This window comes from Trachymyrmex cornetzi, unplaced genomic scaffold, assembly GCF_001594075.2.
Source record: "Trachymyrmex cornetzi isolate Tcor2-1 unplaced genomic scaffold, Tcor1.1 scaffold73, whole genome shotgun sequence".
In the NCBI taxonomy this organism is placed as follows: domain Eukaryota; kingdom Metazoa; phylum Arthropoda; class Insecta; order Hymenoptera; family Formicidae; genus Trachymyrmex; species Trachymyrmex cornetzi.
The window spans coordinates 354,089-369,889 of record NW_017300059.1 but is presented as its reverse complement, the minus strand read 5'-3'; the positions used below and the strand labels follow the sequence as shown (position 1 = coordinate 369,889).

The 15,801-nt window shown below is 37.4% G+C and overlaps 1 protein-coding gene across 1 annotated transcript in view; it reads right to left on the bottom strand.

Moving 5' to 3' along the window:
* Window positions 1-15,801, bottom strand: part of ss (aryl hydrocarbon receptor spineless) — a 204,610-nt gene that overhangs the window by 27,138 nt on the left and 161,671 nt on the right. Inside the window, exon 4 of the mRNA XM_018518023.1 lies at window positions 6,761-6,850. Within this exon, the coding sequence (XP_018373525.1) occupies window positions 6,761-6,850 (90 nt within the window). The remainder of the gene's footprint in view (window positions 1-6,760; window positions 6,851-15,801) is intronic.

The following is a 15,801-nucleotide window of genomic DNA, read 5'->3' as shown; positions in this document are numbered from 1 at the left end:
GGCTAAAATTTCAAAAGACTCCTAATTATCTTTAATTACATCACTGAGCAAAAATTAAAATTGAGATCTCGGAATATGAAATAATACATCACATGAGAAAATGGTTTACCCCGAAGGGAGCCACGACTCTTTAGCAAAGTCTCCTTTCCTTTTGTCGTCCTACTCTTTCTCTCCGTTTTCCTTTTTCTCTCCATTCCTGTTTTTCTCTCCCTCGCTCCCTTCGCTCCTTTCGTGGGCGATAAGCCCCCTTTGACCTTTCAGTTAAGTTATTACTTTTATCCGGCGTAGGTCACGGGGCATAAAGGCTCGTTGAGCATCGAATCGACTCTATCAGTCCAATTAACCGGCGTGCCGGCCGCGCAAACAATCGCGAAACCACACCTCGATCCCCAAGGCCTAACGGGCGCCCCTTTGCACCCTCGGCTGCTCGCTGCGAGTCTTGTGTCGCGAGCTTTTTTATATTTCTCGCGTGAGATATGGAACTAAAGAGCCGGCGGCGTCGGTGGAGCCGCGGCATAGACTGCTCGTGAATTACATTGTGGGTCGGCGCTGTCATTACGCGGTTTTTCCCTCGCTGCGAACTAACGTAGGCCGCCGCCTAGGTCTTCAACCGGGCTTTCTCGAGCGGGGTTACGAGGCCGTGTAATCGCGTCGTCCGAAACGCCCCGTCGCGATTACGCCGACTCGGATGTGGCAAGCACTCGCGAGAGCTCGCGCGGTCATCGAGTCGGGAAATTATCAGCCGCGTTTCAGCAGAAAAAGTTACTTTGAAATTACTGTAAGAATCAATATGATTGGATCTTGACCTCAGTTCCTTGTTAGATCTAAATGTATAACCAATCATATTAAAGAATCTTGCAACAGTTGCAAAGATACTTTTTCTGCTAAGTACAACCATCGCGCGGTCGCAATTGAATAGACGAGGGTTTTATATTAGATTCGTGAGTTTATCTACACAAAGGTTGTGGATGAACTCACGACTGGACTGCAATTGACTGCAATTGATGAATTTGAATTGCGACTAGAATTCAAAAACTTTCAGTGTAAAAACAAGACATTAACCATCGAGTACAGGAATGGGTTTTTTGGACCTGAAGCGAAAATTTTAAACGGTTGGTGCAATATAATCTGTTATACGATTGGTACTATGAGATTTCAAATTATAGGTAAAAAAACTTTGAACCTTCCTCTATCAATCAAGACGGAAGTTCACTTGCATTTTATACTTCGAACGGGATGCTTTGTAACTTGGGTAGTTTTCATAGTTGTAGTTAAGGGTTAACTTACAATTCTTGAAAATATTAAATGTATAAATCTAAATTAATAAACATTATTTACTACATTAAATATACCTCCTTCTGAGAAAAATTTTCAATTTTAGGTCGCAAAACAGAAGCAATTGATCGAAGGATGTTTTTTTTTCTATTATATATAAACATATTCTTAGTAAAAAATCTTTCTAATCTTGATAAACATTGACAGTATTTCTTTCGCTTACAGGTCAATAAATTAATATTGCACATCCATTGATGTTTCAATGTAAATACAAGCACGCGAGGATCTTTAAAAAAAGATGAAGCACTTTGAATGGGCAAAGGGATGTATTGTGTAAGGATAGTACTAAAGAAATACAGACGTATTTCCAGACTATCGTATAAAGATGATCACATAGCATGTAACATTCGAGGGGTGCTTTTCATAACGTTACTCAATGCTTCCTTATAGCACATCTGAGTGCGCTGTTTAGGTTCGCGTGCATTTGCTCGCGTTTCTACGTCTCAACGAGCACCTGCACGAGGTAGATTATTCTCATTACGGATGCAGATGAATAATCTCCGTAACGGGATGAGGTGCGTTTAAAGAATCATGAGTAATGATTAGAAAATATCTTTCCCGGATTTAACGAGGGCAGAAATTAAAAAAATATAATATAGGAATTAATATTTATACATAACGCGATGCGTTTCAAATATTTGGAAGAAATAATTTTTAGAAAGAAAAAAAATATATTAATAAATCAAATATATATTGTAAAGTAAAACACGTAAAGGTGTGGAGAAAGAGATTGCTATTAATCATGCGAAAAAATTTGTAACGTCATTCCTTGTCGCGTTAAGTAATTCCCGCCACGAAACATAGAAGGTAAGATTTAACTGTACATACAATAACTACGAGAATCAATTAATGTGAAACATAACGTTGCAAACCGTGATTAAAGACACAATCGTACTACAATCGAAGATAAAAGGAAAGAAAAAAAAAAGAGAAGAAAAATCGTGTAACGAGACGACCATTTTCCTCGAACGCAGCTTCGTGCGAAGTCATCGTCCTTGTTTTTCTCAATATATCGTACATATATATACGATACCGTTGCGTGCATTGTTACATCTCAATGGATACTCGTGCACGAAAGTTGGCGTAATAATTCGAGCTTGTTAAAGAATACGGATGAAGGGCCTTTCAATATAATTTCCAACGCGTGTTCCGTAAGATCCGTTTACGAATAACGTAAGATACTACCGTGCTTATACTAGAAAATCCGCGTCACAAGATAAGAATTGCGTATAAAACATGAGTGCGAATAATCAATAAATTATGAGATTGATAACCACTGCGATTTTGTAAAAATATGTTAGTTTTGAATATATAAAGTTAGATAAATGTAACTTATTTATGATTGGTTTTTAAGATAAGATAAAGTTTTAAATATATTATATTAAATTAGAATATTCGATAAAGTAAATTATATTCTAAATATTATTTTTTTGTAAGAGACATATTTTGTTAATAATTATTTTCTAACACATTCTTATGATACGTTTGTAATTAATAAACTGTATCTAACATCCTCAAATTATAAGTTTTGTTGTTAATACACCATTAAGTTTATTTTATAAAAATTAGCTCTCAATATATCACAAAATAATAATAACCTGAAATTATAATGTCGAATATTTGTGAGACAGATCAATTTCTATCAATATAAATTTTATTTAAGGCAGTTGTTAATAAAATGCACAATTCAAACGTCGGATCTTAAAACTTTATAAAACTGTACAGCACTTTTTTTTTTCCCACAATCATATTCGCGTGGATTTCTGCAAGAAGTCGATTTGACTTCCGTCATTCCCAGCGAAACCGGGGTAGGATGATTTCCGCCGGTGATTTCGAACGCATAGATACGTGCATACATATGCGCATATCGCGAGGGACATTTAGGAGGAAATCTAGAACGCTCATATAACAAACCGCTTCTTGGTTCTTTTTTGTTGTCTCGGATATGCGGTCATCGAGTCAGAAAATCATCGTCCGCTATTTTCTGCAATTCATACACAACGCGTTCGCGTGCGCCCCGTATAGAGAGTCATCGGCTCGGGAAATCATCATCCGTCATTTTTTTACAATGTATGCACATTGCGTTCGCGTGCGTGCCCGGATCCCACTCGGTGTGTACCGAAGGGGCTCGAGTGACGGTATTATGCCGCGGGTAGTCGAGTACCTATCCCCCGTATAGACGGATGGATGATTTTTTAATGCCCTCTCGTGTGGACGGTCGACGATAATGCGATCGGATTGTCGGCCATTTTTCCCGAAATACGTAATATATGCCATGCTGCAAATATTTCATACCATCTCTTGCATTCGTAGAGTCCAGAGGTCGAATTATAAAGTACAATTCTTGCAGCGTATTTACAACGTTGCGTGTAAATTAATTTTAAGATAATACATCATATTTATAATCGAGAATTGTTAATAAATTATATTTAATCTGGGAATAATCATTCAGGGTGTTATTATATAATATTACAGCGACGAAAAAATGTGGATTGTAAAATGGATATTGTTTAATATATTTTCTTTCTATTTTAATAACTTTTTACTTTCCTTTTTGATAATTATTCTTTAGGAATCTCTAAATATGCAATTCTCAAGCACTAATAAATCGGAAAACAGTTAATAACACAAAATATATTGTTAATAATAGTGCATGGAAAAAAACAGCTAAAAACTTCATCTAATTCAGCAAATCTACAGTCGTAATATACGGAAAATCAGTTTTCTATGTTAAAGTAGCAGTTGACAGCTGAATAACATTAGCGATTTTTTAAACCATCAAATCTTTTTAAATGTTGAATTCGCGCAGTAAATAAGCTATAGCTTTGTTGTACTTTTTTTTCGTGTGATTTTTAATTGAGGTGTAAAAACATCTCGGATGATCGTTTACGTAAAAAAATGGTTACTCTCAGATTAAATAACACATTCATCAATTATTGATCATTCTTCAAACTTCTATACGTGCAGAAAGCATGGAGTATTCCTGCGATTTCGTGTTTCGACACCGAGGATTTGACGAATTCGAGAAATGAGGAATCCACACACTTCACGCCGTCATCAAGTCGCGGGTTTCGGAACAATGGACGTTGAGAGCACGGCGATGCATCGGCGGAATATAGCGTAAAATCGGTTTCTACACTGTGTACACAATTCTCTCGCGTGGAACCAATAGTCCGCACCGGGGCTGTGGTTACACATAGCCGCTTTATCATTAAGGGGAAACCTCGGTGTTCGAGCGAGGTCCGGCCGAAGTATTCAAATGATCGTGCGCGGGAACGCCGGTAGCAATCGAATGTGCAACAGTGTGGATCGTGGCCGCGCAATTAGATTCGGTCTGCACGGCGAATCGGGATCGGATGTTCCGTGGTTCCCACACCGCGCGGGTGCATCGCCACGCCGAGACGATCCTCTCCCGATCCTCGGCCGATCGTCCCTGTCGCGGCCGAATAAAATCGCCGGAGTTACGTTGCCGCTTAACGAGGCTCTGCCCGGCACGATTATCCGGTGTCATAATTAATTAAGGATCGTCGCAATTTGAATCTGGCATCCCGCTCCTGATAACGATCTCTTATTCGACAGTTCACGTTTATTCGGGATACTCGCGTATGCAAATCTGCGACCACGGACGTGTACCACGGCCGGATCCGGATTCCGCTCGCAATGAATTAGGATAATTGAAATCGCGATAATTGAGACCTGGCGCATCGCCGCACGCCGTCTGAGCATCGAATTGCAAAAAGAGCTCGCCGAATCCCCATATTGAATATTAATGCTCTTGCCTATTCACTTTAGCCATCCTGAATTGTGACGTCAGAAATGAGAAAATTATACTGTGTTCAAATGTAAATATTTTTTAGTAAAACAACATTTGCGATCGATAGAACAGATTTACAAAATATATTTGAAATTGATTTACATTTAAACAAAATTTCTAAACCTTAATATATTTCTTTGAATATTATTAGTAAAGTAAGCATTTACTTGCAGTAAATAAAAATTCAAAGAAATATTTATTAACATTTAATTTTTTTTCAGTGTATGCTAGTCAAAAAACAAGCTTTATAACAGCTGTCGAATTGAAACAAATATTATTTTATTCCATTCCGAAATAAAAATAAGTTTTCAGTATACTTTATACAAGTACTCTATCAAATGCAAATATTGTTTTATTAAAAAATATTTTTATCTTAATTTTTATTTTGCAAGAATTTTCATTATGTTTTTTGCTTTTGACGATCATCATGAAAAATCCATGAGTAGTCAGGAGTCTTAAAAAAAAAAAACGTTTCAAAAACAGGCTCAATTCTTATGGCTCATTATAACTTGATTTATATTTTTATCGTTTGTCTCATTCATTCAGAATGTCTTTAATATTAATGTTCCCCAGTAATCATGCTCCATTTCTCAAGTAACTCAAAAATTATTCAACATAAAAACAAATCTGACAATCATGAATTGCGAGAAGCCAAATTTAGACACGATTCTTCTACAAGAGTTGGTAAATTGAGATTTTTCCATTCGAGCATCAAACAGATTTGTCTAAGCTGAGCCGGACAATATCGTGAGCATGTTGCTCGTTTGCGTCGATGACCCACTGTTACTACTGAAAAATGTATGTCGGCCGTCAGTCCTGGTGGATGGGTACATTGTCTCGCGAAAGGGATGATGCCTCGAGCAAACGTGACACGTACGGCGAACTTGACTTGACAGCGTTGGCGTGACTGCCGCGTGTTGGGTGTGGACACACGTTGACTGAAGATAAACTAACAACGAGGGTGAACTAGAATTACCTTGCAATAAGGGGGAGCCTTGGGGAGACAAATGCGTAAGCATCTTCGATCTATAAATACGTCGACGATTTCACCTTTCAAATACACGCAAGTGATTTTCCAAACATCATTCGGATTTGTCGGCAGAGATTTATGCGTCACAAGGCCGGATAAAATTAGATATTCAATTTCGAAAACAGCATTATGTGAAAAGAGTTGTTATTTTAATTATATTATTATCTATAACGATTTGTTCCGCTTGTTTTATATATTATATACAATATTATAATGTTATTACCTTTCAAATACACGCAAGTGATTTTCCAAACATCATTCGGATTTGTCGGCAGAGATTTATGCCATCACAAGGCCGGATAAAATTAGATATTCAATTTCGAAAACAGCATTACGTGAAAAGAGTTGTTATTTTAATTGTATTATTATCTATAACGATTTGTTCCGCTTGTTTTATATATTATATACAATATTATAATTATTTTAATGTTATATGTTATTATAATGTATTTATATAGTAATATAATACGCCTACCTGAATATATTCTGAATATAAATCCAATTTTAATATTCTATATTCCGTGTCTCTCTTTCTCTTTGCTATATTAATACAACGGTTGCCTTAATTATAACAATCATACCTGATGGAAGCCAAGATAACTCTCTATGCTATGGGTAGCGAAAAACACTTCTCCGTCGCAAGTCAATATTAGCAGGAACCCGTTCAGTGCCTGGAACAGAAAATCGATCCGTCAATTAAATTACACATGAATGTACGTGAAAGTAACTAAGTACGTACACTACAAACACACACAGATTAATTAATTTTGAATAAAAATATTAATACACCGACACTTTTTCATTTTATAAAAATATTATGTTAACATAATAATTTATAACGGCGAAACTGAGTCTTCTTTCGACGGTGAATCAACCAAAAACATGTAAAATTGTTCAGAATTGAACATAATCGAGTAGAGACTGCTCCGTTTGCATCGGGTCGAAGCTCAAGAGGCTAATTCGTGGCACGGATAAGTTAGGGGCACGGCAAAATACAGGTTTAGACGTTGTTAGACGTACGCGGGAGTACACCCCGTGCGAATAGAACGGCGGCACGAGAACGAAAGGGTACGTTGCCTTTTCGAAACCGAAGGTTAGCGTTTTGCGGCGGCATCGGTCGGAAACGTTCCAGAAAGTTTTCTCATTTGTCTGCCGACTCGATACCGGCAAATACCAAACGAGCTTGCACAACTCGAGTGTTCACCTCGAAGCCCAAAATACCTGTTATTCTCGTAGCTTTCTCACGAGAGGGAAACATACCTTCGTAATATTCAACCAATAGATATCAAAATTGAGAATCGATCGATACAATGAATACGTTAAATTTTATACGTTAAACATAACAAGGAAAAATAGTTAAGAATGTTAATTAGAAAATAAATACGACAAAACTTATCTAATAGTTAAAAATAAACTTATCTAGTAGTTAAAAAAATAAATAAAGACACATCCATAAATTTATGCTCGTTTCCACTAATGTGGATTAATTTTAATTTCGGTTCAACTTTACTCTTCATCTTTTTCTAATTTCAGAACTAGAAAAAGACGAAGAGTAAGTTGAACCGAGATTAAAGTTAATCTATATTGATAGAAATGGGCATTACTTTACGTTATCAAATTTATAGATTATAAATTTTCAAATTATTATAAAATAACATGAAAGTGCAAGTTGCACTTAAGAAAAAAAAAATTGAGCGAAAAAATCCGTTTTATAATTTATTATGTCCAATAATGTTTGTAGCATGATGATAGCAGAATTTCCTGTAAAAAGCAAACTTTGGAGTGAATGAATCTTGAGAACAAAGGCTATCGGTACACCGATAAGAATAATTCAAGTAAATCACGTAATCCGACGTGGCACACACGATTAAGCTTTCCGAAATACAGAAGCAATTTCGAGCCGCCACGCGAGAATAGTGCGGCGGCACGAAAACGGAAGGGTGCGTTGCCTTTCGGAAAGCGGAGGGCGGCGAGCGTTGTTTCTCGCTGGGAACGCGTTGAAAACGCCCCGGGAAAGTTTTCCCATTTATCGGCGGTCCCGATACCGGCAAATACCAAACGAGCCCTCGGCGCAACGAAGCCGAATGCGGCGCATCGAAGCCGAAAATATCCGTCCCAGTTTTAGCAGTCTTCGGCCCGCCGCCCTACGCCGCTCGGAAACGGGGTAGGAAACCATTTAAAGCCTCGTCCGCTCTCCGCGTTTCTGCGAGCTAAATGTGTATTGTTTTGTTTTATTTCGTGGTGGCGGTGCCAGGCACGCCAGACCGCGGAAACTTATTGTTCTGAAATATGACGAGCAACGCCGAAATCGGCCCCAGAGCGTAGAAAGAAGACGTGCTGTTTCAGTTATACGCAGACTTGCTAATTTAATTTTCAACGAATTTTTTCATTTCAACAATTCCGTTTTAAATCAACACGCGATTATAACGATGTACGTGTAGGTAAATAACAGCTTCCTAAATCAAGGCTCGATTAAAGAAGATCTAAAGATATCAGGTATATAGTCTCTGCAATAGTTAACTGCAATTGGAAATTTCTACTTTTTGTATAAAAATGAACATATAAGACAGAGTTCAATAAAGTCAATATTTATATTTAACAATACAATTTTATACTTTAAATAAAAATTTTCTGATTTCATTTGAATTATTATTAATAAAAAAACATGTCCTCCTCCTTGAAATAATTTTTGATAGATTTTAAATCGTCGCAAATTTTTTTTGTATTATTTTCGAATATAATATGTAGAAAAACTTGTATTTTAAAATAACTTTTTTATTCTTAAAAGAATAATTGATGATTTTATTATAATGTTTTTTATAAATTAAAATAATTATTTGTTTAAAACAGATTCTCGTCTTTGCTGCTTTTCTTCTCATGATTTTGATACATAAAGGATACTAGTGCATAACTGACTCTTCAGAGTTTCTCTTCAACGTGCCGACGCGATGTGTGCTCGTAAAGTTGCAATAATTGCAGGTGTCTTGCGGCTTCTTAATCCATAGCTACCGACAATCTTACAAGAAATGATCATGGACTTCGAAATATCTTATTAATGCTAAGGTAAAATAAGGGTTATATTTCTCAGAAGGGAAACATTAAGTAATTATCGTAGTAATGCGCGGTTTAATCACAGCGTTGAAATTTTTAGGCATATTTTTTTCAGGAAGGCAGATTTTCATAGGTAAATTTACATAGATAAATTTTGAATTGATTTATTTGGATATTACATTATATATTTGGAAAGTATATTTATGAATTTTATTTTTGGTCATTGGCAAGATGATGTGCAATGTGAAAATATTATCAGTTCAAGATGTAACAAAATTTGCATTTCTCCATTTAATATTGTTAATAAAATTGAAATTTTTATCTCTATAGTAACATTGCACTTACTTGGATAAGTTATATTTTCTTATGAGAAATTTTTAAATGCCAAGAAAGCGTAAATAAGAAACTTATCTTTTAATCTACATTAGTGTACAATTTTATACTGCCACTTTATAATATAAGAATTTATTTCACGCAAAATAGTGCAACGTTTAATTTCCAAATATCCTTGGAATCGAGAAATTTAATGCAATTTAATGGAAAAAAAAAACTCGTTCTGTCTCGTCACTCATTCACACATCGACCAAGTATGCAACCCTTCGTGCAACCCTTATGATTAAATATGTCACTGTGTCAAACTCTCGGTTTCATTTTCCGGTCGCTGAAACAGGCACCCTGATTCCACCCCACGATAGCGTGGCATACAAAATGGCACGCGTTTCCGAGGGATCGCATGCGCGGATGCTGCGTTTCGATTGGTTAATCCACAGGGTGGGCTCCTGCGTTGCGTCAATACGGATGTGCGCGCCCGAGGGGGTGAGCGACGGGCTCACGACCCTCTCGCTTCACCCCACACTGTACCACTCCGCGTACGGACACGGAGCTATAATAGGATTTTCTTCTGTGTGCTTCCCCCTTTCCCATCCCTACGAAATGGCCGACATAGCCATTCCGCGGAAGGCATCATCCCGCGAGACTCGTTCGTCGTTACTACTGTAATTGTATTGTTTGGGGAGGTAATCGAGTTTTCTCGATCGACCGGCGGAGTCTTCACGATTATATGACTATCGCTTCGTTCGGGCTGTTTCATGTCACGATAAAATGCTAATAATATTTAGGTGAACGATACATCTCGGAGTAAATGCAAATACAATGTGCGTGCAGTTTCTAATGTATTATATTTGCGGTAGTACGAATTAATCCATTTACAAAAATTATTAAAAACAAAAAATATCTTCAGAATTTCCGGAGCATACACTGAAAGAAAAGATTAGTTGCTGCAGCAAATTAGATGGTTAAATATAGCATAGCATTTTTAGTTGGCTGCAGCAGCCAATCTTTTTTCTTTCAGTGTACTCACTAGATTAAGCTTTTTCAATTGATCAGCGAAAAAAGGAGCGAACAAATTTAGAAATAAATAAAAAGCCAGCAATGTACAAAGTATAAAAAATATTTTAAAAATTGTGGAAATTATCCAACCGACATCATTGCAATTAAAGCCATTTTGAAACAATGTGTAATAAAAAATAGAAAGAATGTCGTGTTGACGGCAGCTAACAAAAAACCTATGTTCAGCACAAAAGCATCTAATAACATATTTCGACAAATTTAGCTCATTAATGTTTCGCAAATTGAAGAAAATAAAAAAATGCTGCTATAGATATAAATTAATGCACGAACGAGATATGAAATTGAATTAAATTTATCCAAAGCGTCCCGATTAGGTGAGCATGCACATTATCCACGTGTCCATTAATTTAACATCTATCGTGGTTTCCGATGAACGATCACCGAACTCGAGGAACGCCGTTCAGTTTCTTGAACTCGGGAGAGCGCGATCGCCCGAGATTCCGCAATCTGCATACCGGCGTATCCGATCGTGCTCCGGGGCTCGTGTCCGTGCCCGTGACTCTCGCTCGCATGATGGAAGAAAATGGAAAGATTTCGTGCGTGAAGTATTATTGGCGACCTGCTAATGCGGGAGAGTCAAGGTGAGGATGAAGGGGTATTAGAAGTTCACGCTTGGACGGAACACGCGAGTGTGCCCGCGAGTGGCACGCGACTGATTCGCCGGGTGGCTCACGCGAGAAATAGAAAACCACGTGTATGTGTGTGTGTCTTTTTCACCTGCCCTTCTTCCACTCTTCATCCTCTCCACGAAAAGAAACACCGTGTCGGATTTAATACCAAATTTGATATCGCGACGAGTCGCTTCTCCATTCGTTCTTTCTTTAAAAAACCGCCACGCAAAGTTTCTACATTCGTACAGCTTGATACAGCAATCTCAAGCAAGCGAAACAATAGTCATCATGTATCATATCGCACGTGGTACTTAATAAAATTAGATGGGAAAATTAAAATCGCTGAAGGAAGTACAAATCATCACGAATTTGTCAATTCATTGGAAAAGATTTAATTAAAGGCGATCGCGAAAATACTTATTCATAGAAAATGTTCATAAATCAATTTCGGATTCATACAAAAAGAATAGTGTTTTGCTGTAGTCTCTAAAAATTTAGCTAAATAGGAAATTTAGGTAGATCTGAAAATAATTTTTTTGGAGTATGAAAATAATTGTGTACAGGACGCTCAAACTGGTTAGTAGAAAACATCCAAACTTTTTACTGCAGCATTGCTCATCATGCTAAAAATTCCTACCTAATTATTTTGATGGTTCGACAAAATTATTTTCAGATTTTATCTAGTTCAATTTTTAGATTACTTCAACAATCGTTCTTTTCGAGCAGTATTTTTTTATTTGTTTTTAGCGTGTTACTTAAGATCATATTAATGATTCCTCTCTACAGGAAAAGTGCAGGATACTGGCTCACAGTGGATAAACACGCGATATCGCGAAAGTGTAAAACTTACGGAGCCGTGCATTTTAATTCAAACGTCGCGGTAGAATCGAACGCGTGTCTCTAATCAGCTGTTAAGTCTACAAAGTATTACCAGAATGGAATTCACGTGACGTTTGTACGCTACAGAAGGAAAAAAAAGATATGCTCGGGAGGAGAGGAAGAGAGGCGAGAAGTCGTTCGCGTTTAGAGATCAATAAGGGTGTCGAAGATAAGCCGCCTCTGAATACGGACTGAGCGTTAACGCGTTCGTGCCGGAGCGGATTTTCATGGCTTTTCATTTCCATACGCAACAACGGCTTGCTACTCCGCGTTCGTTGCATGCTCTATTATCGTTATGATCGGGTATACCACGCGCCGTCTTACTCCGCTCGGTTTAGCCGATTAAAAGAAACCGCATCCGAATTAGCCTGGTTTTTACCTGGTCCTCTCTTTCTCTCTCTCTATCTCTCTTTTCTCGCCCGGTTTTATCTCGGTTTAGGCCGCCTCGCTCCATTCTGTTATCGGACAACTAATTGTGTCGCGAGCGAACACGCGACCGACCCGACGACGAAATTGGATCAGCTCGCTAATGCCGGTTCGCTGTGGAATTTCGCGGACGTTGTCAACCGCGCTTAGTAATGATCCGATAAAATGTGGATCACGATTATATTCACGACCATCGCTGCTGTTTCGGTTCAAAGGAATGAGCAGAATTATAAAAAGACGAAGAGTCAATTGAATCAACATTAGTTAATCCACAAATGGAAATATAGGCATCACCTTGCTGAAGATGGTTCAAATGGGCTGAAACGTTCAATTTATTTTTATGTTTAATTATTTCATGAAATATATAATTGCATACTGTATTAAACTTTTATTAATCTTTATTATAACTTAATTTTGTAATTCCAAGTTTTGAAGATGCAAATCAACAAATAAAATCTTATTTTGGCTGCTGCAGCCAATTAAAAATACTACGCCATATTTTACCACCTAATTTGCTGCAGCAGCCAATCTTTTTTTTTCAGTATAATAGACGTAAAGATTTCTTGGACTTTATGGTATCAGAAATGCGCGACAGAGATTTTCAACGATGCCGCATACAAGTACTTGTTCTGTATGTCTATCAGTCGCGACAGCTTCACGTATAGTGCAGCGTCGTCATCGTTTGCGTATACACTGAAAAAAAAGATTAGCTGCTGCAACAAATTAGATAGTAAAATATGACCCAGCATTTTTAATTGGCTGATTTCGAAAGGCTAACGCAACCAAAAATTGGCTGCTGAATTGAATTAAAAATGCTACGCCATATTCAGCCAATCTTTTCTTTCAGTGTACGATAAGCGCGAGAGAAAGGCTCGTTCGTCACGGCACACACCCCGAGACGGGACGATATCTTTGTAAATTCACCCGACTTGTAATTCATTGGTCGCTCTCACACGTCCAGAGCGCGTGACGGACGCCTCTCGGACCCCTCTGTTAATTAAGCCTTCGGCATCGTATCCTGTTAAGACCGTTAAACGACGCGGTAAATACCTCCCTTTCCTCAAACTGCACGATCGCGAATATGCATATATTCGCAACCATCTTGTAGCCATAACAAAAGCCATGCTATCAGATGGCAAATGTGACCATGCGCTTCACGCACCTTTATTAGGAAATATAATGTGAACCATTGTTGTATAATTGAATTTATATTGCGATGGACTTGTAAGAATATGGATGAGATAATTTTATCTGACACGCCGAAGTTTACCTAAATCGCCAGATAATTTTATTTGCTTGGTAAATAATTTCTGTTTCTTTTATATAAAACAACTAATGATAAAAATTATCTGCATTGGTAAGAAAAATTAAAATTTTAAAACGTTATGGAAACATCTTTTAACTTTCTAAAAATCTAATTAATTTTATAAATAAAAGTTTTTCGTTAAAAAGATATCACACAGTTTATAATATTTTATTTACATTTTCGGAAAATTGTTATAGTAGAACGAAATAAACTACGAAACTACAAACCGAAATATATATTGACGAAATTTTGTCAAGTTTGAGTTTCCACACAAAGTGCAGGGAAATATGTTTTACGTAGATTGTATTTTCAAAATAACGAATAAAATATCTGTTCTGGCGTGTGAGACGCCAAGAGCTAAGCTAACCGGATTTATATAGATTTCAACCCTTGATTTTAACCCCCAATCGGTGGATCCGCCGTGAACGCTTCGGCCTAAGGTCGAGCCTAAGGTAGGAGCAAACCCGGGCCGTACGTAAGGCTTAAGAGAGGGTCGACGTGGTATCTAAGGGAGGAAAGGAGCACGCGATCAATACGGGAAGGACTAGCGGTGCCAGACCAAGGCGAGCCCCGTCGACCACCAACCTAACCCGATATCATCCCATCCCATGCACCCACCCAACCTACAGTTACCTTTGACTCAGCCCACGTCTCTTTCTGTCTTTCTCACGCGCATATTCTGACTCACTGCGAGTCACTGTCTTTGAATCGCGTTCGTTCTCTCTCCGCCCGATTTCCGTTCATACTGCTATCGACGTCCTTGACTCTCGATCCGACCGACCGTTCCAAAAGCATCCCAAGGCTGATATCGTAAAGTTCACCGGGTAGCATCAAACGGGCTCGCACGAGCTACCTAAGGACGGCTGCGAGCAATGCGTTTACTCGACGAGTATTTCGCGTAGCTCAGACACGAGGCTAAGTTATGTCAGGTATTATAAGGCTCTACACGATTATGCTCTGCACAAGCTAAGCGCGATAAGGTCCTATATAATTTGAATCTGGTTAAAATGTCAGACGGTAATGATATTAATACAAGTCAGATGGCAGTGATTGCGGGGCACAGAATTATTCTCAAATTATCACGGGAAGTCTTTCAAGTATTTTTAATCATCAACAAAGAATAGGAAAAATCAATCATCGCACTTTAATCGATAAAGCAATAATATAAAATAATAAAGAATTTTAAAAGCAAAACATTTTTGCGATTTTAAAACATTGGGAATTTGGCAGGATTAAAAACAACAATCTATAACTAAAATAATTTTTACATATTTTTGTGAAATAAAAAACGGAGATATATCTTAAAAAAGGAGTTTGAGAATACAGACTAAACTTAACAAAAATTATTTTAAATTTATTAAAAGTTTTAAATTGCAATAAACAATCAAAATTCTATATAGTTCATGTATATCCTATAAAGAGAAAATTATTAAGAAGTTAACTTTCTACATTAAGAAATATGTCAAGATGGCGGTCCATTGATGTCGTTGAGAAAAGGATATTTAAAGATAAATTCGTCAAATGTTATCTTACACAGAAAATATATTTTTGCGGAGATACATTTAATATCACTGAACCAATGCTGCGTAATTGCCAGCTGCCGCCATTTGGCCTCCACTAATTTTAGGATTAGTAAGTCGCGTTACATTAATGATTACGTCCAATTATATGAAGCTCGAGTATTATCACTGTTCCATAAAACGTAATTGAAGTGGACGGCCAAGGTTTCCTACTAACCTACCTTCGCATTGCGCGTTTAATGTTCTTTAGAATTTATTGTTATGTCTGGATACATTCCAAGCGACCAGCGCTTCCCTTCTTTCATTTAGTGCATTTTTGATCAGATTATGTATCGAGTGACGAAGACGAAAAAATATCTATTATATATATGATTTATGTAATGTTGAGTTAAAGACAAAAGTGTGATTAACACTAAAAT